The sequence below is a fragment of the Anabrus simplex genome, chromosome 1 (genome assembly GCF_040414725.1).
Source record: "Anabrus simplex isolate iqAnaSimp1 chromosome 1, ASM4041472v1, whole genome shotgun sequence".
In the NCBI taxonomy this organism is placed as follows: Eukaryota; Metazoa; Arthropoda; class Insecta; order Orthoptera; family Tettigoniidae; genus Anabrus; species Anabrus simplex.
Genome location: NC_090265.1, coordinates 107,994,577 through 108,016,291, shown reverse-complemented (window position 1 = coordinate 108,016,291; position 21,715 = coordinate 107,994,577). Strand labels below are relative to the sequence as shown.

General features: G+C 40.5%; 1 protein-coding gene across 1 annotated transcript in view; it reads left to right on the top strand.

Annotated features, from left to right (window-relative positions):
* Positions 1-21,715, top strand: part of LOC136862242 (homeobox protein Nkx-2.4) — a 315,747-nt gene that overhangs the window by 158,067 nt on the left and 135,965 nt on the right. Inside the window, exon 2 of the mRNA XM_067138871.2 lies at positions 21,243-21,400. Coding sequence (XP_066994972.2) covers positions 21,243-21,400 — 158 coding nt within the window. The remainder of the gene's footprint in view (positions 1-21,242; positions 21,401-21,715) is intronic.

The window sequence follows — 21,715 nt, the reverse complement described above, 5'->3', positions numbered from 1 at the left end:
TAATGTTATTGAATTTACATCCCACTAACTACATTTTTTTCATAGGAATTATTTTACATGCCGGTAAATATACTGACACCGACTGGGTTGGGATCGAACCCAGCAATTTTGGCTCAGAAGTTCACCACTCTACAGTCTGAGCCATGAAGTCCAGCGTGGTGTTTGTAACGACAAGTGCATTAGTAGTTAATGAAGTAGCTGTAGTCATTATGCCACCTCATTTTGGCTATTGCCAGGAGTTAAAGTGAGAAACCTCCAAAAACTCCTTCTACGATGACCGAGAGTGATATTCACCTCCGCTGTCCTCACGAGGCTGAGTGCTCCCTTTTGCAAACTTTATATCAGGATTTAATTCCGCTGTGATAGAGTCTGGAATTGAACTTGGGCTAATAATGTGCCAAAATAATGTTAAGCTGTAAATCATGGTGATAAATGCCTTCCTGATCGTTAAGAAAGAAAATGTTCCCAAAGTTATACCACGTAACTCTTTCTTATAAGAGGCTAAACCAAATTCTTCCTACTCACTTCGTCATCAATGACAATTTCTTCGATGGCATCCAGGTTGTGGTAACTCCGACGCAGATTCACGGTTAACGGAACGTAGTTACGTTACTTTATTCTGTTACTGGTGAATTATTTTTCTTTCAGTATCAGAGGCCCAAAATGTTTCTGCTGTTGTAGTGTCATCTGTTAGGCCCAGTTTCTTTTTAGGTCCATCTTCTCTTCGTAGTTGAAGTTTAATGGCTCGTTTAGCTGCATGGTTTTCGTCACAAGTAACTGCTATGAAATACTGCATAGGAGAAAATTAGAATTTTGTCGGAATTTTGTTTAACAAAGCCTCCGTGGCTCAGGCGGCAGCGCGTCGGCCTCTCACTGCTGGGTTCCGTGGTTCAAATCCCGGTCACTCCATGTGAGATTTGTACTGGACAAAGCGGAGGCGGGACAGGTTTTTCTCCGGGCACTCCGGTTTTCCCTGTCATCTTTCATTCCAGAAACACTCTCCACTGTCATTTCATTTCATCTGTCAGTCATTAATTGTCCCAGAGGAGTGCGACAGGCCTCAGCAGCCGGCACAATTCCTATCCTCGCCGCAAGTTGGGTCTTTATTCATTCCATCCTTGACCCGGTCAATGACTAGAAAACATGTTGTAGGTTTTCATTTTCATTTGTTTAACATTTTTTTTCAAATTTACTCGTCATTGCTCCGAAACAAATAGGTCTTATGGAGACGATAGGATGGGAAACGGCTAGGAGTAGGAGGAAAGCGACCGTGGCCTTAATTAACGTACAGCCTAGAGTAAAAATTTGAAACCACGGAAAACCATCTTCAGGGCTGCCGACAGCAGAATTCGAACCCACTATCTTCCGAATGCAAGCTGACAGCTACGACGTCAGAAACTATTACGGACGCACATGTGAATGCGAAGTGATGGACTCCTTCATATTTAGGAATTATTCTACGGAGTAATGAGAAATATCGTTGTTTGAAGTTTGTCCCAAGTGATATCAGTGTAAACAGACTCCGAGGGTACACAAATTTCCTTGCCAGGGGATTTCTTTAAAGTGCTGGATGGCAACGACATGGAGCTCTCTTAGTTAGACTTAAAATCCCACTGACCTCCGCCAGGTTCGAACCCCCATCTTGGGGATGAAAACCAACGACTAATCGACTGTAGCACCGATATAAGCTCAGAAAGAAGGGAATATGCTAAGTACTGAAACTATGAAGTAAGTAGAAAGATGTGTTTCCTTAAATCGATTTCAAATGATTAACTGTAACATTTCAGATTTCGATAAAACAACATTGATGACTGACTCGAGTGATATCAGTTGTGGGAATGGCGATAGTTTGTGTTTTAAGGGTCAAACTACCAAAATTATTGGCCCCTGTCGATTATATGATAATACAAATATACCTTCATGAAAATAAGTAAAAAACTTGTAAACATGAAAAACTTACTTGTATCCGAAGACCCAATTTTGTAATTCCTACAGAACAGGGTAAAATATAGTTTTGCATACGGACGCAGTAACAACAATATTGTCAGCATGAACTTGGTGACCACACGCATATTTTAAAAATGGATGTATCTAACGAGCAAATTAATATTCAGTTTTTGTATAGGATAAAGTATAATGTAGATCCTAAGCTGAATGGTCAGCGTAGTGACTTTCGGGTCAATAGGTCCTGGTCCCTATGCCAGAGCAGGTAAACGTTAGCAGTTACAATCCTTGTCCCCGCCGGAAATCACATCCCGGACCCTATGAACGGAAGGCCAGTATGTTGATCATGCAACCAAGGACCCATATAAATAATAATAATAATAATAATAATAATAATAATAATAATAATAATAATAATAATCATACGTGTTTACCCTAAGAGACGGCAAAGTAACGGAATTTAATCTTGGAAAGGAGTTCTTTAAGATGCCAGTAGATATTCGTTGACATCATTCTCTAGCATTTATGCACTATGCCGGTATTCGATAGCACGAACGATAATTGAATGTTGCAATGGAAAATGGTGGTGGTGGTGATGATTGTTTTAGGGTAAAGTGAAATTAGGCAATTAGAGTGAAACACGCCTGTTAAGAATGGTAAAAAGGAACAAACATAGATTACCAAGACGACTGTCATACAGAAACGGGAGTTTCAAGAAATTAGCCGGATTGTTTGACACTCATAACTGAGATTTCTGCATCTCTCACGTAGCTGAGAGGACCCATTACCAGTTCTTAGGTTAATAACGGTAGAAAGACGTGTAATGAAACCTGGATCTTCCAGTTAAGACAAGGAAATGCCATCCCTTACACCATCGTTTTTCCTAATTCATATTATGGAAATAATTAAGTGATTCTAGACAGGTATACTGTACTCTCATTTCATTTACTATCAGCTTAAATCACCCTCTATAGCTATTAGTTACATCGCTGTAATTAAGTAATGTAAACAGTACCTATTCTTAAATACAAATGACGTGCATCGGTATCATTTCTGAATCTTCATTCATGAACATTCTGAAACCGAGGTTAAGTCCCAAGAATCTGAAGAACAAAAGTTTCCAAAATGGATCTCAAAGGTTATTAGGTTATAATCCTCTATTTCCTTCGTTTGGATCATAAAAATGATGTAGTTTCTTTGTAATGGGTAGACTTACTTGTACTTACTGCGTGTGATATCTGTTGATAATCTGTTTTAACACAATGTTTGTACCGGTGTCTGTAGTTACAATTAATTAGGACGAAATTTAGAAAGAAAGCGACGTATGTTAAGTGGAATTCTATAGCTCATGAGAAAAACGAGACATTTCAAGGAAGAACGAATGAGATAGTCACGGATCCTGAAGCGGTAAGCTTGCAATCTGGAGATAATAGGTGCGAGGCCTACCTTCAGCAGGCCTCAAGATGGTCTTCCGTTCTTCTTTTCCTTCTCATAATCCAGAGGACTGTTTATCCCATATTATTTACAGGATGAATTATCCTTCTATTTTTACCTCGATCGTCCATTCCTTCTCTTCTCTTTTGGTCTTTCAGATCTTGATATCTCTCACGATTCCTTCCTCGTACTTTCAGGTGAAATGTTAATTTCTTTTTCCCCATCCTGAAGCTGTCCAATCAGTGATTTGTTTAATTTTCCAGGATTATCAAACATTTTTCATTTCTTTTCCAGATCTGGTAAGCCATGATTCATGATCTTCCTCAGGGTGCTCATTTCACGCCTTGTTTCTTCTGTGCATATTGAACCCTTTAGGTCCAAAGGTCATGGGTTCAATATCAAAATTGTTACCCAATTTTTAACACTTGGCTAATGCTGGAGCTGTACCTCAATTACGACCCTGGCTGCTTTCTCTCCCAAACCTAGTCACAGTGTTGCCGAAAACCTGTATATGTAATTTATTGCACATAAATTAACACTAAAAGCAGAATACTGATCTCCTAGATTGAATTTAAATAATTCAGAACCATCTGGGGCAAGGAATAAACTTACTGGCAGGCAAAGTCCCTAATTCTCACCTATCTATGATGTGTGAACATGATCTGAAACGAATTTTGAAGCCTACTGTTGTTTTGTAGTACAACATAAACTTATTAGTAACAGCAACCACAGAAAACATTGTATTTTTTCATGATTCTCTCCATCACCAATTAGTAATAACTTCTTCATATGGAACTGAACAAAGCACTTTTTCGGATGAAGTCCAACATTGCACTTGATGCATTCAAACTTGGCACATTTCCCACATGCTCCACGGCGTCGTTGAGAACATCAGTAGCATCTACTAGATGGTCACGCCCATCGTATCGGATTTCAACAAGAACCTGTAAACAAATACTACAGTAAATACTCCACATTATGCTTTAACAATTGGGTTTTCAGTATATGAGAAAGTTATGTTCCGTTTACCTGTACCGAGCTCGATAGCTGCAGTCGCTTAAGTGCGGCCAGTATCAAGTATTCGGGAGATAGTGGGTTCGAACCCCACTGTCGGCAGCCCTGAAAATGGTTTTCCGTGGTTTCCCATTTTCACACCAGGCAAATGGTGGGGATGTACCTTAATTAAGGCCACGACCGCTTCCTTCCCACTCCTAGCCCTTCCCTGTCCCATCGTCGCCATAAGACTTATCTGTGTCGGTGCGACGCGAAGCAACTAGCCTTTTACCTGTGATCATTTGCTAGGACGCACTCTTCGTGGACTGAAATATTCTGGCCCCGTGAGCAAAGCCATTACTATGCACCTTGTAAATTCCAGTAGAGGCATATACTCAATCCGGCGATGTCCGGCTCCATGGCTAAATGGTGAGCGTTCTGGCCCTGTAAGGGCTGCACTCGGCTAGAAATAACCACACGAAATTATTATTATTATTATTATTATTATTATTATTATTATTATTATTATTATTATTATTATTATTATTATTAATCCGGCGATAGAGGAGCCAGGCAGTGACTGCTGCAAAATTGATACAGAATCTAATCTGCGGCCAGTACCATTTCTTGTTTCTAATTTTCAGTCGGTGTGCTCCTCTCAACTCGTCAGAAATATCAACACCACTCATATGACTATTGTATTGCTGTATCAAAGTTGGCTGTGGTACGTACTTGTATTTACTTTCTTGACGAATCCGTCGTTGACACTGGCCTTCCCCAAGTACTGCAGCCTCTTCAATGTTAGTTGCCGTGGTAACTTGGCTGTTGTCATGCCATCTGATCAAAGTGAGCGAACTTTGTTCGTCTTGTGTGGCATGAAATGTTCCTCGTGGCTCTTTTTCAAGTCTCTGAGGGGTGCTTTCTCAATCCGATCGGTTCTTATTGTTCTTACACATTTTATCCCTTTACCTTTGAACAATTCCAATAAAGGTAGAGAACTGAAATAATTGTCAATGAATAATATACTCTAATGTGGTAGATATCACACACACAGTCTCTCACTAACACTCAAACCAAGAGTCATTTCCCGATTTTTATTCCCTGACGGAGCCGTATATGGTTCCAATTTAACAGGTAGCCTTCTGAGGTAGCAAGAGAGCAAAATTTGAATCCGTATCGTACCGGCTTCCCTCTAATTAACTGCTTGGCATACTGACGGCTATTAATAATGCTCCATGGCCTCGTCAAGGGGAAACTTATCTCCTATAGAAGTAGCAAATTCTTGAAATTTCTCGTTGAGATGTTCCACGAGTGGCCTTATCTTGCAAATACGATCTGTGGTTTCATAATTCGAGTTGTCATTCAAATGAAAAATCTGTGGATTAATTCAGATCTGTTCCTTGTCAATGCGGAAGAAACGAGAGCATTGTTAGAATCTGCACGGGTTTCCCAAAACATTCGTCTGTGCGTAACAGGAACATAACCAGATAAAAGCAAAATACCAAAGCATCTGAGGATATCATCAGGGGAACACTCAATACTATGACCTTTTTTGCATGACATAAATAACAGTTTGCTTGCAATTTTTTTTGAGAAAATCGTGGCTGATAAACAGACGGAATATATCAACTGGAGAGTACTTCCTGACACGCCACTCTCGAATGTATGATGGTTCTGACACATCTCTCTTTATAAGCTTTAATGACTTTTTAAGCTCCTTGCTTAACCAATTTCTTACTTTTATTACTTTCATCTGTGGATTCCTGGATTTATTCCATTCAGAAGATAGCATATTGCACCCATAAGCGATTTAAAAGGGCACAATATGTCAATGGATTCTATAGTTGTAGGAGCCTTCTGTAGTGGTATTTGATTCTCATCAGCTGCAGTAAATACTCTCTCTAAATTTTCAGAAATGCATGTATCGAGTCTCTCTTCTAAGCCATGTGGAGTTTTCTTTACACCTCTGACCTCGATTTACTGTCTAAGTAGACCCTTCCCTAGGTTCCAAGCTGTAGCACACTCATCATCATCACTAGGGCTATCATCTTTATCATTGTCATTGCCATCAACAGCTCCCGTAAACACTAATTCTATTTCATCTGCTTCTGAAAAGGGTTCATCGTCATCATCAACATTTTCTAAGCTGTCTAGAATGTTCAGAATGGCCTCCCCATCTGTTATTGTATTGTATCTGAAATTGACAAATTTTCATCTTGTAAATGCCCAGCGTATGATATTTCATACGTTAAAAGATATTTGTGTTTGAATGCCATGTCGATCAGTGAAGATAGTAACTATCATACGAGGATAAATCCTCATACTATTCCCTTAACAAACAGAAATAAGATTAATTTTTCATAGCTCAATTCCACAATAATTATAAATATTCACTGGCGCGTCATTCTTGTCAGCCTGCTGCGCTACCCACACTTTCTTGCCAACTATCGTCGTAACTGGAAGAAAACAATAATGCCATTAGCTAGGAAACATTATTGGCGTATTTGACGCGCTAAATGATGGCTTTAACAATTACAAAACATTTGCGGTGACGGAGATAAAACGTATTTTGAAAGCCTGTTTTGGGTAGGATATATCACACGGTGGGCATTAGTGGGCGTTAAGAGTATAGTGATCTAACAGTACATGACGACGAGGGTAATTCATAAAGTAATGGTATTTCTTTTATTGCTCAGAAACATAGGAACGGAGCTGCTGCATGTATTCGATAGTTTGAAGTTACACTGGTAGATTGCACACAGATGTGCATGTTTGTATATCACAACCTTAGCATAGAGTCAGTTGAATAATAGCAAAGATACTGAACGAGTGGTCACAGGAGGTGATCCACACAGTTATTCACTTTCTGCGAGAGAAAACCTACGAAACCTGCCACTATTTACAGGAGGATTGTGGTTGTCAAAAGACAACATGTGTTGAAGTGATGTCGAGGATATGCAGAGCGTCGAGCGACTGTGAAGGACGAAGAGCGAAATGGCTGTCGATCATGCTTAATTGGTTAGCATGTTGGTTTTTGATGGACGTGGCTGCGGGTGAACCAGATTTCTGTCTCAGTATATGTTTTGAGCCTTCTGGCCTCGAATTAATAGGACATACTGTTAATGTCTGCTTTAGGTAATCTTTCTAAATATGTCACATCTCGGCCACCAGATGGCAGCAGGACTCGAATCTCGCGGATAATATTATTTTACTGCCTTCTCGTCTCTGTTTGGAGATTCCTTGAGGTTTCTGCTCTGGATATGTTTGGAATAAAAGATGGAAGTCCAAATCTCTAGTATCGCATCCTTGTGCTACTACTTGATTTTTTGTCGTTTCAAGTCTTGAATAATGGGACGGCTCACTTACGATTACTTGTTGAGTTTAACAATCAACATTTGCAAACAGTAAGTGCAAGGGATAAAATCCCATCGATTTAAGTTTCTAGAAGATGAATATTGAAAAACATAAGCTTTATTGTCATTTACGTATTTAAATATTTTAAAAATATAACTTACATTTCACATTTTGAGTACATTTCATATTTTATGGCGTTAATGGTTAGCGCTATTAGCTGCTGTCCTCGGGGGCCTGGGATCCTTTCCCGGTGCTGTCAGAAATTTAATAATAACAGGAGGGCTGGTATGTGAGTAAAATGGTACATGCAATTCACCCCCATTAGGGGTTTGCCTGAAAAGATGTGCACGACCTCCAGACGAGGATACGAATTTATTTTATCGCATTTTCAAAACCAGTTAAAAGTTGGGTTTCAGATGGTGAAAAATTAAAATACAAAAATACACGCCTTTATCAGCATTCGCATAATATCGCTAATGCGAACTTCGTAATTACGTCGAAAGATGAAAGAGACATGCTGAAAAAAAAAACAGTATTCCCAACGACCTATCTTTAGTGGTTTATTTACATAACATTACACAAATGTAATTTTTGACTTACCTGGCTGAGTAGCTCAGATGATAGAATGCTGGCCTTCTGAACCCACCTTGGCGAGTTCGAACTCGGTTCAGTCCAGTCCAACTTCAAAGGTGACAATATGTTATGTCGTGTGGCCTCTTGAGAGTCCTGGTGAAGGTCTTTCTAGTCGACTCTCATGGGGGACCTGCACGTCTAGGTGTGCGATGAAGATTACGATAATGGGGTAGGGAAAGGATGAAGCCTGGTGTCGACACATAACCTTCTCCTGTCAAATAACACCAGAAAGTCTGCTCAAGGCATAACGTTTCTATCCAAGACACGAATCACGAACAGTGACGTGTCATATGTCTTCACTCTATATGAACACTACGGAGGGGTTCGGAGTTGAATCCAGGCTTTTTAGCACGCTTAGAAATTATATACCACCACCTCTTCTATCTAATTGGCCAACATTTTGACGATTATTAATCTCCACCAGTGGGACTTGAACCAGCTAACCGCGGCGTCATACTTTAAGCTTTAGCTCTCATAGCCGACCGCCTCTGTGGTGTAGTGATTAGTGTGATTAACTGCCATTCCTGGAGGCCCTGGTTCGATTCCCGGCTCTGCCTCGAAATTTGAAACGTGGTACGAGGACTGGAACGGGGTCCATTCAGCCTCACGAGGTCAACTGAGTAGGGGGTGTTCGATTCCCACCTCAGCCATTCTCGAAGTTGTTCTCCGTGGTTTCCCACTTCTCCTTCAGGAAAGTTCCGGTATGCTTCTTAACGCCAAGATCATTTCTTTCCCTCTTCTTTTTCTATCCCTTCCAAACTTCCCATCAAAAGGGTCCCTGTTCAGCATAACAGGTGAGGTCGGCTGGGCGATGTACTTGTCCTCCTGTCCAGTTGTATCCCAGACCTAAAGTCTCACGGTCCAGGACACTGCCCTTGAGGTGATAGAGGTGGGATCTCTCGCTGAGTCCGGGAGAAAACCAATTCTGGAGTGTAAATGGATTAAGAAAGAAAGAAAGAAAGAAAGAAAGAAAGAAAGAAAGAAAGAAAGAAAGAAAGAAAGAAAATAATAAAACAGACTATCATAGCCAGACGGTGGGCTATGGTATTTGAAGGTGCTTGAATAAGTCAACCTCGTGTCGATAGATTTAAAGGCACGTAAAAGAACTCCTGCGGACAAAAGTTCCAGCACCTCGGCGTCTTCGAAAAACCGTAAATTCAGTTAATGGAAAGTAAAACCATTATTATTATTATTATTATTATTATTATTATTATTATTATTATTATTATTATTATTATTATTATTATTATTATTATTATTATTATTATTATTATTATTATTATTATTATTATTATTGACTTATTCTCGTACTAGTGATTCCCAGTTTTCGGTTAAATCTGTTGGAAATTAGCGCGCAATTACTGTAGTTTAACCCTCAAACGTTGTCGTGGCTGACCTGTTAAATATACGTTGTTGTGGGGTCGAAAATGATACCACATTAATTAATGGTTTATAACATGCTTTATATTATTTATATCATAACCATTCATAGATAATGTTGTAATATATGTACACCAGAATAATTTGTAATATTTTAAACAAAATTCTCATAAAGGAAGTAACATTAAAAGTTATTAGAAAATGACTCGGTATGAAAATTAATCGATGGAACATGAATATTTTAAAAATATATTAAGAATATGATAATAATCACCAAATTTTAAAGTGTTATATTAAGAGTAATGTTAAATAGTTGCAGTTACGTTATACATAATGACATTTAAATTTAAATCACTTTTAGCTTGATTTCGCAAGTGTTCAATATTCATGACATATCATCATCTCCACACTCTTTACACACTACAGAGCGACAAGTTTGGCAGACTGGGCGATCACATTTGACACAATAGAGATTGGTCTTCTTCTCAGTAGAACGGGGGCACAATGCACATCGTTTCCTCTTTAATCCTTGAGCAGTTATTTGCTGTTTAGGACAAGGCTTTTTCAAAATCCTGGAGATTACCATACGGAGTTCCTTCGGTAGCCGGTTATTGATGAGTCTTTCGTTGAGATACGTCTCAGAAAGCTGTGTAGCCAGTGTTTTTATGAAGTCAAATCGAGAAATAGGAGTGTACTTCTTGAATGATGTGTGTAGTATGTATGAATTTACTACAATTATATTCAACATGGCATAGAAAATAGCAAGGGGCCATCTACGTGTTCGTCTGCTTGTGCTGTACGTAACACACTTCTGGTCGAGAGAATCTACTCCACCTTTAGTACTGTTATAAAATGAAATGATTTCCTCCTTGCCGGTTTCAGGGTCGGTACTTCTTGAGTGATGCATGCTGGAAACTAAGATGACAGCTTTACCCTTTTTTGGGACGTGCGAAATTAGAGTACGATCATTTGTAAATCCATACTCCGTTGAACCAACAATTCGTTTCCTTTGTGGCTGGAATTCGGGTGGTATTTCTTTTTTATTTCTCCGCAGCGTTCCCACGTATGTCAGGTTCCGATTCCTCAACTCTGTAACCACTTCCATAGATCCAAAATAATTATCGGCTGTAATATTACGATTCGAACCATTCAGTGGCTTTGCCAATCTCAATACGCACTGAGTTGGTTTGCTGAACTTCTTTTCCTCATTTGTCAAGCCAGCGCCATCACTGTCCTTCCCAGTATATATGTAGGCGTTTAGAAGGTAATTTGTGCGGGCGTCAGATAAAATCATGATCTTCAGACCATATTTTTCTGGTTTGCTTGCCATGTACACCCTAAATTTACACCTACCATGAAAGCCAACAAGCATCTCATCTATACATGCATACGAGCCTATGTTGTAACAATTCTGGCTATTCTCAATCATCCTCTGAAATATCCATGATATTGGCGCAGCAGGATCTGTTTTCTTCCTTTCATCTCGGGTGGTACTGTCATCAAATCTTAGACAATATATGAGAAGTGAGGTCCTCTGTTTCGATAATATGGCCCGAAAAATATCCCTGCCAGTACCATCTGTGGCAAACATTGATTCCAGAGTTTCATGGTTAGATTTAAATATAGCGCTGAAATATAGAAGCCCAAAAAAAGCCCTAAGCTCTGTGACATTGGTGTCCCTTAGTTCAGTTCTGTTTTGGGCAGAAAACTGAGTACGATAGGAATAAAGTTTCTCATTAGTGCGCTTGACTACTTCTTCTAACATATCTGTGCTAAACAAACACTCCCATGCTTGTAACGGACTGCATGAATCCCCCAATGCATTTGCAGGCCCTTTGACAGTAGGAAGTTTGATGATCAGGTTGTGGGCAGGTGTTCTCACATTCCTAGTGGGTTCACTCGATGACCATTTGTATCTATTTTTACCAAAGAAATTAGCTGTTCCGCTATTGGGCTGGTTAACTGTATCACTATTAGCATCGTCAGAATCATAGTCTTGTTCGGAATCGGTATTATGTTCAGAATTATAATCCGGATCGTTTTCGTTTTCGCGATCACTTATATCACTTCCTTCATCTTCTTCTAACACACTGTTTACAAAGTCAGGAAAATTAGGATCAAGCACAGGCATACGTCCACGAGATGTAGAAGCCATAATACCACTGAAAAGAAAAGAATAATATTAAACAATACTCAAAATTACACGAAGTGTCACGGGTGTCGACGTTGTTATCAAACGTAACATACAAACACTTACGCTGTCGTGGGGTCAATAATGGCACCACTTGATATTTCAACTTATGCACTGTGAAAACAAATCACACCACTACACATCCACTTCGGCTGCAAGTCAAGCTTGCACTGCTGATAAGGTACAAGGAATGTTGAAGGTCAGAGTAGCAGGCTGACGCAACGCCAGGGCTGTCCAGTTCTACTGGTATCGTAAAAGACCCCACAACAACGTTTGAGGGTTAATAAGACTGCATGGAATGTAAAACACTTCCTTCACTCATCTCAAGCCCAAGCAGTTGTAATAACCGATGTGAAAACAGTAAACTTTTGAATAAAAGATTCCACTTGCCGTGCACTAGGCCTGCACTCAGGTCTGGAAGGAAGCAGGCTCGCAGGCGGGGAGAAGCAGTGAAACCTCTTCAAGCTCTAAATCCGCGCCACGAGAGCACAGAAGAGCACTTAGGTTGGAAGTGGGTGTGAGCCGTGTCTGAAACTGGAGCCAGCAAGCGGCTGCCGTTGAATGTAACGTGGCGATGATCGACGTGCCGTTGAGAGTAAGGGAGACGTGAAAACACGTTCCAGTAGTTCCTCAACTTGTTGTAACTTGTGTCTAGAGCTTCACATGAGTTCAGGAAATTAATAAAGTGAGCCAAGTGGAAGTGTTGATACAGTCCTATGTTGGTACAACCCATTTCTAGAGACTATTGATTTTGCTTTGTTCTTGCGAAATTCCTTGAAGTAAACGAAAGCTTGTATCCAGTCCCTTAAAACATTCACAGTCAGTAAATACCCGATTAAACACTATCCAATTTTTCACTGTATATTTTTCTGTGGGAAGACGAAGTCCGAACAATTTTTGAACTCTAGAAATACCTATGACATCTGACATACCAAGTACATCGATTCGCGTTCAACAAAATCTACAGTTCTAGACCTTCAGGCAAACAACTCAATGCATAAATCGTCCTAGGGATATGAGATACGAATTATAGGTAAATGAAATATAATAAGGTATGAATAACTACATGTAGTGTGGACGTTTTTCAAAAAATCAATAAAAGCCTGAGAGTATGGAACCAAGGAACATACAGAAAGAATTAAGGTAAATTAATTTGGCTAGGATTTGAATCGAAAGGAGTAAGAAACACGTGATTTTAGGCTGCTTTTCGGAGCTGTATTTGGTCAGAAGTGATATTCAAAATTTCGGCTTTTAGTTTGATAGCGCTATACAAGACTCACAATTTGAAACTTTCCGGGCCCTTACGGATAGTGGAAGCCTTTACCTTCCACCCCTCCAAGGGTCTTCATGGCCTGTACGGAGATGAATTTGCTTTGCTTTGCGGGACCTTTAGCCCTTCAACTTTCGTCACAATTGAGAAAATTGCTTAATTTTACGTTTTTTCGTAGTAGGCCTATGGGACCCCTACTTTCTTCTTTTCCTACCGGTTTTTCCCACACATGTGGATTTGCCCTGTTTTACGGCCCTATGCCCTTCCTGACGTCAATCCTATATGGAGGGATGTAATCACTATTGCGTGTTTCTCTGGTGGTTGGTGTGTGGTATGTTGTCTGAATATGATGAGGAGAGTGTTGGGACGGACACATACACCCAGTCCCCGAGACAGAAGAATTAATCAGAAGCGATTAAAATCCCAGACCCGCCCGGAAATTGAACCGGGGACTCTCTGAATCGAAGGCCAGTGTTCTGGCCACTCAGACTATGGGATCCCTACTTTGTCTGCTAAGAAATTATTTCAATATTAACAAAAAATAATTTCAACTTTGTTTGAACATTCGAAGTGATAATCTCAACGCCGAGGATATCCGGGCTGTGTCCAGCTTCATGGTTGAATGGTTGGCATAGTGCCCTTCATTCAGAGTGTCCTATGTTCAGTTCCCGACCGGGCTGGGGAAGTCAGCTGCATCTGGCTGATTCCTCTGGTTTGGAACCAGACACCACACTACTGGCCACCAGAGGTACATGAACTGGTGAATAGGCTCCATAAAGTGGGGGTTTCGGGAAGGGCATGCAGCCGTAAACCTAGACCAATTTTGAGCGCCACGAATCAAATCCAAGACTCCAATAGGATGTGGGAAAAGTTTAGGATGAAGGGGAAAAAGAACATCTGTCTTGCATGTTGTTCGTCTAGATACTCGCTTCAAACCATCTCTGGAGTACGGCCAACTGGCCATCTAGCTAGGTAGTGGTCGTCTATGCAGCCCAAGGGTGAAAATGGTATGCAACCTTTAAGCCACAGGTTACTCTTATCAGATAATTTCTACCTGCACGATACAGATGATTCAGTAGCAAGCAAATTGATCTGATCCACAAATGACGGCGACTCTCGGGACTCAAATTAAAATCCTTATAACTTTTTGCCAGCTCTGTGGTGTAGGGATTAGAGTACAGACCTTTTATCCAGAGGCCCAAGGTTCAATATCCGGACAGTCCTGGATTTCAACTCTGAAATGGAGTTTAATTCTGGAACAGGATTTACTCAGCCCCGTGAGACTATCTGAGGAGCTGTCTGATACAGCGGACATGGTCAGGACAGCCAATGAAAATATCTGAATATATCGTCATGCTGACCATACAGACTCCAGTATCTGGAGGTCAACTTGACAAGCCAAGGCCCTAATAAGCTATTGTACCACGGGTTTGCTTTATATTTTTAAAATACCTTGGTGGATTGAATTCTTTTTTTACTACAGAGGTAAAAGTGTATTTTTACTATTTGTTTTACGTCGCACGGACACAGATAGGTCTAATGTTCACGACAGTGCAGGAAAGGACTAGGACTGGAAAAGAAGCAGCCGTGGCCTTAATTAATGTACAGCCCCAGCAGTTATCTGGTGTGAATACGGGATATCTCGGAAAGCCATCATCAGGGCTGGCGATAGTAGGGCTCGAATCTGCTGTCTCCGGAATGCAAGCTCACTTCTACGAGACACAAACCACGTAGCCACTCTCTCCGTTAAAGCGTATAAGTCCCATATTTTAAAGTCAAAGACAACACAACTCATGATTCTTAGAACTGAATAATAGATTCATACATTCAACTGTAGACGAAAGTGCTTCCGTTGAAAAACTGTTTAAAAGTAATACGAGTATAAAAGAATGAACATAAAATAACTGTATTTTCATTTACATGTTTCCTAGTTATTAACAGTGGTTGCCGTGGTTTACAGCTAAAGTTTAACCTCTCCTCGCGGCTAAACTAAATGGAAGATGCAGGAAGAAATACAGACGTGAGGTTCCATTTGCTGGCATCACGTCAGTAAACACTCTTCATGCTGGCGACAGTAGAATTTTAACTTCTTTACCTTTTTTCTACCCATCCATGTTTTATGTCAATACAGGCTAAAGTGCGGATATGTGTCGTCCGTCATCTTCAGCGCTAACTACTGTAATTTCCATCTAGTATCGAGGGTGCTAATAATGAAGGATGATGGACTTTCTTGTTCATGGTATGACATCCAGCTGTAAAAAATGCAAAGCTTTCTCCGCACAGGCAACGAAGGCCACTGGTAGAGTGCAGGTAAAGACTTCCATTATTTGTAACAGTGTACGCTACTAAGTATGCGACATATTTGTTGACCATATACCTGTCTACCTTTGCTTTCGCAAATTAAGCTAGTAAAGTAGCCAGAACTATGTGACTCTCAAGAAGTGGTAATTGCGCTCCTAAATTTCTCGACTTCCTTTCAGGAAAGGAAACCACATCTCTCCACTTTGACCCATTCCTTACTGCCTCGGTTAGGCAGTCTCCAACATACCGTGGTTATTTCACGTACTTTTAATTTTCAACTTGTAATGTTCTGCCTGTTAATGAATATTATATTGCCCTGTCAATTTTTAAGGAATTCGTTTGCTGTGCACGGCTCTGAGATAATTTTCTTTCCTGTTATAAAATAATCCACGATACAGCAACTCATACAGGAAAAGAAAAAAATAGGTACAATTACTTCATGGTGATTGCCCGCATTCTATGAGGAGTACAAATTGGGGTAAATATTAATTTACTAGAAGAGGAATTTGGAACTGAAGTAATTTATCAAGGGGAAATTTTTGATGAATGTCCAAGTTCTTTGAGATAATTTAAGAAAGAAAATAGTTATACAGGATGTTTCAAAAATAGGGGGCATAATTACAGGTACGTGTTTGTTGCCGGCCCCGTGGTGTAGGGGTAGCGTGCCTGCCTCTCACCCGGAGGCCCCGGGTTCGATTCCCGGCCAGGTCAGGGATTTTTACCTGGACGTGAGGACTGGTTCGAGGTCCACTCAGCCTACGTGATTAGAATTGAGGAGCTATCTGACGGTGAGATAACGGCCCCGGTCTAGAAAGCCAAGAATAACGGCCGAGAGGATTCGTCGTGCTGACCACACGACACCTCGTAATTTGCAGGCCTTCGGGCTGAGCAGCGGTCGCTTGGTAGGCCAAGGCCCTTCAAGGGCTGTAGTGCCATGGATGTATTTGTTACATGTAGACAATCAAAATAGCGAACATGATCCCAAACTCTAGGAGTATTGCGTATGTCCTCACACGATGCTACAATTCGATTCCGATGGGTTTCCACAGCAGGCACCGGAGACGAATACACCGATGATTTTAAATGGCCCCACAAGTAGAAAACGAGAGGGTTCAGATCAGGTGAGCCTGGAGACCAAGCAATCGGGCCACCTCTACCTATCCATCGATCAGGAAACATTCGATCCATGTCAATGAGACATCGATGTGAGGTCTGTATTCAAGCAGGAGGTGGACATTTTGAACATCTTCTGTAATGACAATGACCTGCGGAAGAAAAACGTTCCGGTGAAGTTCAGTATTGTGAAGGCCATAACTCGAAAATGAAACATTTCCGGACACAGGTTGTAATGAACTGTTTTGATTGTCTACATATAACAAATACCTGAAATTGTATGTTGGGTAATCAGCCCGAAGGCTGGTTGGATCCTCAACAGATCCACCATCAGCTGTCATAGATGGCCTAGGTGTCACTGAGGAGGCGTACTAGGGAAATGAGGAGTGAAGTAGTTTCCCGTTGCTTTCCTCACTGAGCCAGAAGTTGCCATTGCATATCTGTCTGCCAAGCCCACTGAAATGCGTGCACCAACCGACCCTATGAGCGACATTTTCACACCATTCATAGCAGGGACTGGTTGCATAAGGAATGGCATTACTAGCATCACTCATACCTCAGCCACTTTCATATTGTCAAAGCCAAGAATAAAGCTGAGACAGATCAATGAAATTAACAAAATTGCTCTAGCCCATACCAGAAGACATAGTGCATTGTAAATACTACATCTTGCCAGCAAAGGCAAATACCTGAAATTATGCCCCCCATTTTTTAAACACCCTGTAAGTTTGGTAAGGAATCTGCCACATGGACGACAGTCCTAAATGCAGATCATTGATTGATTGATTGATTGATTGATTGATTGATTGATTGATTGATTGATTGATTGATTGAAGAAATTGTATCAGAAGAAGGAGAGCTATGAAAAGATGTTGAGTAGCTACATTAGTTTTCGAATGTTTGTGAATCATAATTGATAATTATATCATTTAACTTTCATTTAACATTTTGAATTAGCCCCTTTAAAAGAAAAATTCAAACACTCTGCAACTGCTTCTAGAAACTACAGCGTTCGTGAATCTATAAAAAAGAGTAGTGAAGCCTGCACGTGTCTATATTGATCAAAACAATTAATTCATACACTTTGAAAGGTATAGGTCTACTTGGCAGGCAATTTGCTTGGTTTTACCAAAGAGACTGTTCCATATCCAATTCTGCTCATGAGTAATCACTGTTTAAAATGAATGTGATAATCGTGCATGTCATGAAGAATTAGTTGGTCACCACTAATATTTATACAACTGTCCTAGATACTCACTTGTTTATCGTACGATCATTACTGGTAATGCCCGGCTTTTTATCTACATGGTTAATATGCTGGCCTTTGGTTCAATTCTACGAAGGCCACACGCCATTGTATTACTCGTAATCACTCGTGATTGAGTATGATCGAGTCTCCCGATGGGTAAGTCTAGAGATGCCAGATAATCCTACTCAGCGATGTACTGTGCACGATGCTATGGGCGACAAGGAAGCATCCTCCATAGCAGTTATCTATCTATTCTCCGTATGCTCTGTTCCGCTGCAACGCAACCTCTCCATTCTTCAAATAGTTCTAGTGCTGGGTGAGTGGTACGTCCTCAGGTCGAGTGATCCAGGACACATGTTTCCCTGTTGTCGGTATTGATTATTGATGTTACACTGCTTCAAGCTGGCTTTAAATGCAGTCGTAATAGCTCTTCCTCTGACCTTCAACACGGCGGCTACCGTCGCTTAGTTCAGAGTAGAATGCTTGGTTTAGAATATGATGATCCGACATGTGGGTCATGCGACCAACCCATTGGAAAAAATGAAATGGCATATGGCTTTTAGTGCCGGGAGTGTCCGAGGACAAGTTCGGCTCGCCAGATGCAGGTCTTTTGATTTGACTCCAGTAGGCAACCTGCGCGTCGTGATGAGGATGAAGTGATGATGAAGACGGCACATACACCCAGTCCCCGTGCCAGCGAAATGAACCAATTAAGGTTAAAATTCCCGACCCTGCCGGGAATCGAACCCGGGACACCTGTGACCAAAGGCCAGCACGCTAACCATTGGAGCTGATGTTGAACTAGCATTGCTTCTGCGCTTATGTTATCAGCCTCCTTCAGAACACTGGTATTTGAGCGTTTGTTCCAACAGATAATTCTCAATATGTTTTTGAGAGATTTTATGTGCATTTTTAAATTTTTATGTTGTGCCTATATTTTTGTTTATCGTATAGGCTACACCACTTACGGCTCATTGGCTGAACTGCCAGCTTAGTTGTATTCGGTTCAGAAGGACATGGATTCGATTCACGGGCGGGTTGGCGGTTTTCACCACGTCTGGTTAATTCCCCTAGCTCGGGTCTGTTTGTTTGTGTTTATCTCAACACACATCTCAATTGACGCACAGTGTATTGCACTACAAAACATCACAGAGACACGTAATGCAGAATGCATCCCTTCCGGGCTGAGTTCCTCAGACGGTAGAGTGGTAACTTGAAAGGTTCGATCCTGGCTTCTTCAAAAACCAAAAAAGTAGTTCACGGGACGTAAATCAGTTACATTATTATTAGTACATCCCTAGTAACAGGGTTGGCGTAAAACTGGACTTAATTCATACAAAGTACCGACCCCAGGCTATTGGGAAAAAAACGAAGAAGGAATAGAAGTATGTATTACAGCACGGAGGATTCAATGTTTATAGATATTTTGAAAGATTTCCCTTTCGATCACATGGGCGAATTGGAGTGATTTCATCTAAGAAGGACAAAATAACGTAAGATTCATAATAATAATAATAAAATTATGATAATTATCTACAAGCTAAATATTTTGCGCACATTTTGGACACGAAACCCTTCCTTTTCTAGACAACGGCTAAAACGGCCAACACCCAGCGCTTTCTCGTTAGGCAGTAGGCGCATGTTTGTTGATCTGGTGATAATTCGACGTTGTAAGTAAAATAGACATACTGTATGTGTAGTGCTAATAGCATATCCACCGTCAGCAACATTACCCTAAGCCCGTATTTTGGATTATCTGTTAACAGCATTATGTTCGGTTGATACTTTACCTGCTCTGCATGAGGAGTTGCTCTTTGCTGTCTTCTTAACTTCCCTTTATACAGTACAACATTCCCCTCAGTTTCCATCTGACCACAAATGTTGATATCATTGTTTTCAATTCGCATCTCATATCATTTGTTGGCACCACTATTTCAGCTACCACCATCTTTATTCTAATGTCAACAGCAAATTTATTCTTACTTCAATTTGGTAAAAATATATATTTAATTAGATTTAACAATACCAGGTGACCCGCCAGTAACGTACTTTCTACTTATAAATCGTCGGCTTACTTCTAAAACCTCGTATGTTACAATGCTCTTCCTACCCATTATATTCCCTAAGACTGGTCACGCCTCCCAGTCACATATTTATATGCAGTCCATAAGAACCTTTATCGTAGTGTTCATTTTCCTGTGCTATCGTGTAAAGGAAAATGGACCTTATCATACCGTATTGCAGGGATGTTGATTTAATGGTGAATTTAAGCACTCCTACAGTTTAATGTATTTGAGGTTTATTTTCCTTTACACATCAGCATAGGAAAATGAACACAACGAAAATTGTTCTGATGGACTGTACATCCATATGTGGCTGGGAGGCGTGACCAGTCTTAAGGAAGAAAATGGATAGGAAGTGCATTGGGAGATACGAGGTTTTAGAAGTAAGCCATCGAAATGTTTCGCATGCACGAATGATGAGTGGGATGTTTAATAACTGATTTTTCACAGGGGTATAACTGCCTGCAGGTTGGTGTCGTCAGAATGTGAAGAAATAATAGCCGGACGGCCGATGATGGCTGCATGTTTCTCAACGCTACCCACCCAATGCGCCCCCTTGCACTAGTAAGCTTCGTTTTCGAACGCATAGTAGTAGGCTGGCATTTGCTACAGAAGCACTACAATATATCATATCATAAATGTCTGGTGTGAGCAGCAACGACAAATGCGCCGGCATAATTTTAATCTATGATGAATCTGGACGGAATGTAGCCGAAGCTCGCAGACGATATGAGCAGGAATTTCCGAATAGCCGGCTGTCTTTTATACACGTATTTTGTCGAACATAAATGAAATTAAGAGCTAATGGACCGTCGAGGTACATACGAGGATCTTTTTGGTGAAGTGGCATATCTGTATGTGTATATATTAATGAGTTATTATATAAGTACTTTCTTTCTGTATATTGAACGTATTTACAAATGCACCCTCTTACAAATAGCCTGTAGTAAAATGACTGCTATCTGTTTCACATCCAAAATAATATAGCACGTTGTAGCGCTCCTTTGTAAACTATCGGTTAGGCATCCCATTCATCACTATTGCATGCGGGGCACCTATAACTAGAAAGTACGGGGCTGGAGGGCCTCCTGTTGGTTTTAAAACTTATCTGAATTTTTTAATCATGAGTGTTGGCTTCGTATTTAAGCTGTTTTATTGATTACATATTTCACTGACATTTTGTCTGGTAACAGTATCATCATCTGTTATATTATTTATTTGGCTGACAATACAGGAGTAAATGCTCGCTGCTTTTTGCGATATTTCTTTCTTATGTTGGCTACACCATTGTAAGCTGTTATTGTTGTTATGTTGCAGTCTCCCGGCTGATGGGTACGTCTGCCACGGCCGGTATGAACATGAACATGGGTAACATGTCAGGCCTGTCAGCGTGCAATGTGACAAGCGATACCAAACCCATGCAATTTCCCCTTGCGCAGCGACGGAAAAGACGAGTCCTCTTCACTCAAGCGCAGGTAAGTACCCATCAGATCACCATTCTTAAGAGAAATTAATTTTGATAGAGTTTCAAAATAAATGTTTTGAGCATCCATTTTTAGTTAGGTTCATTATTTTTACACAGTCTGGCGTTTGATGTCTGTGACAAAATTCAATATAATACACGACAACCTAATAATAACATTCTGAGCCAATGAATGAAGCTAATAATCATAAATATTGAATGAGAAATCATTTCTGCATTTCTTTCCAGTATTGCATTCAGATCCTTACGTACATTAATATTAAACGAGAAATCATTTCCGCATTCATTTATCTCCCGAATTTCCTTC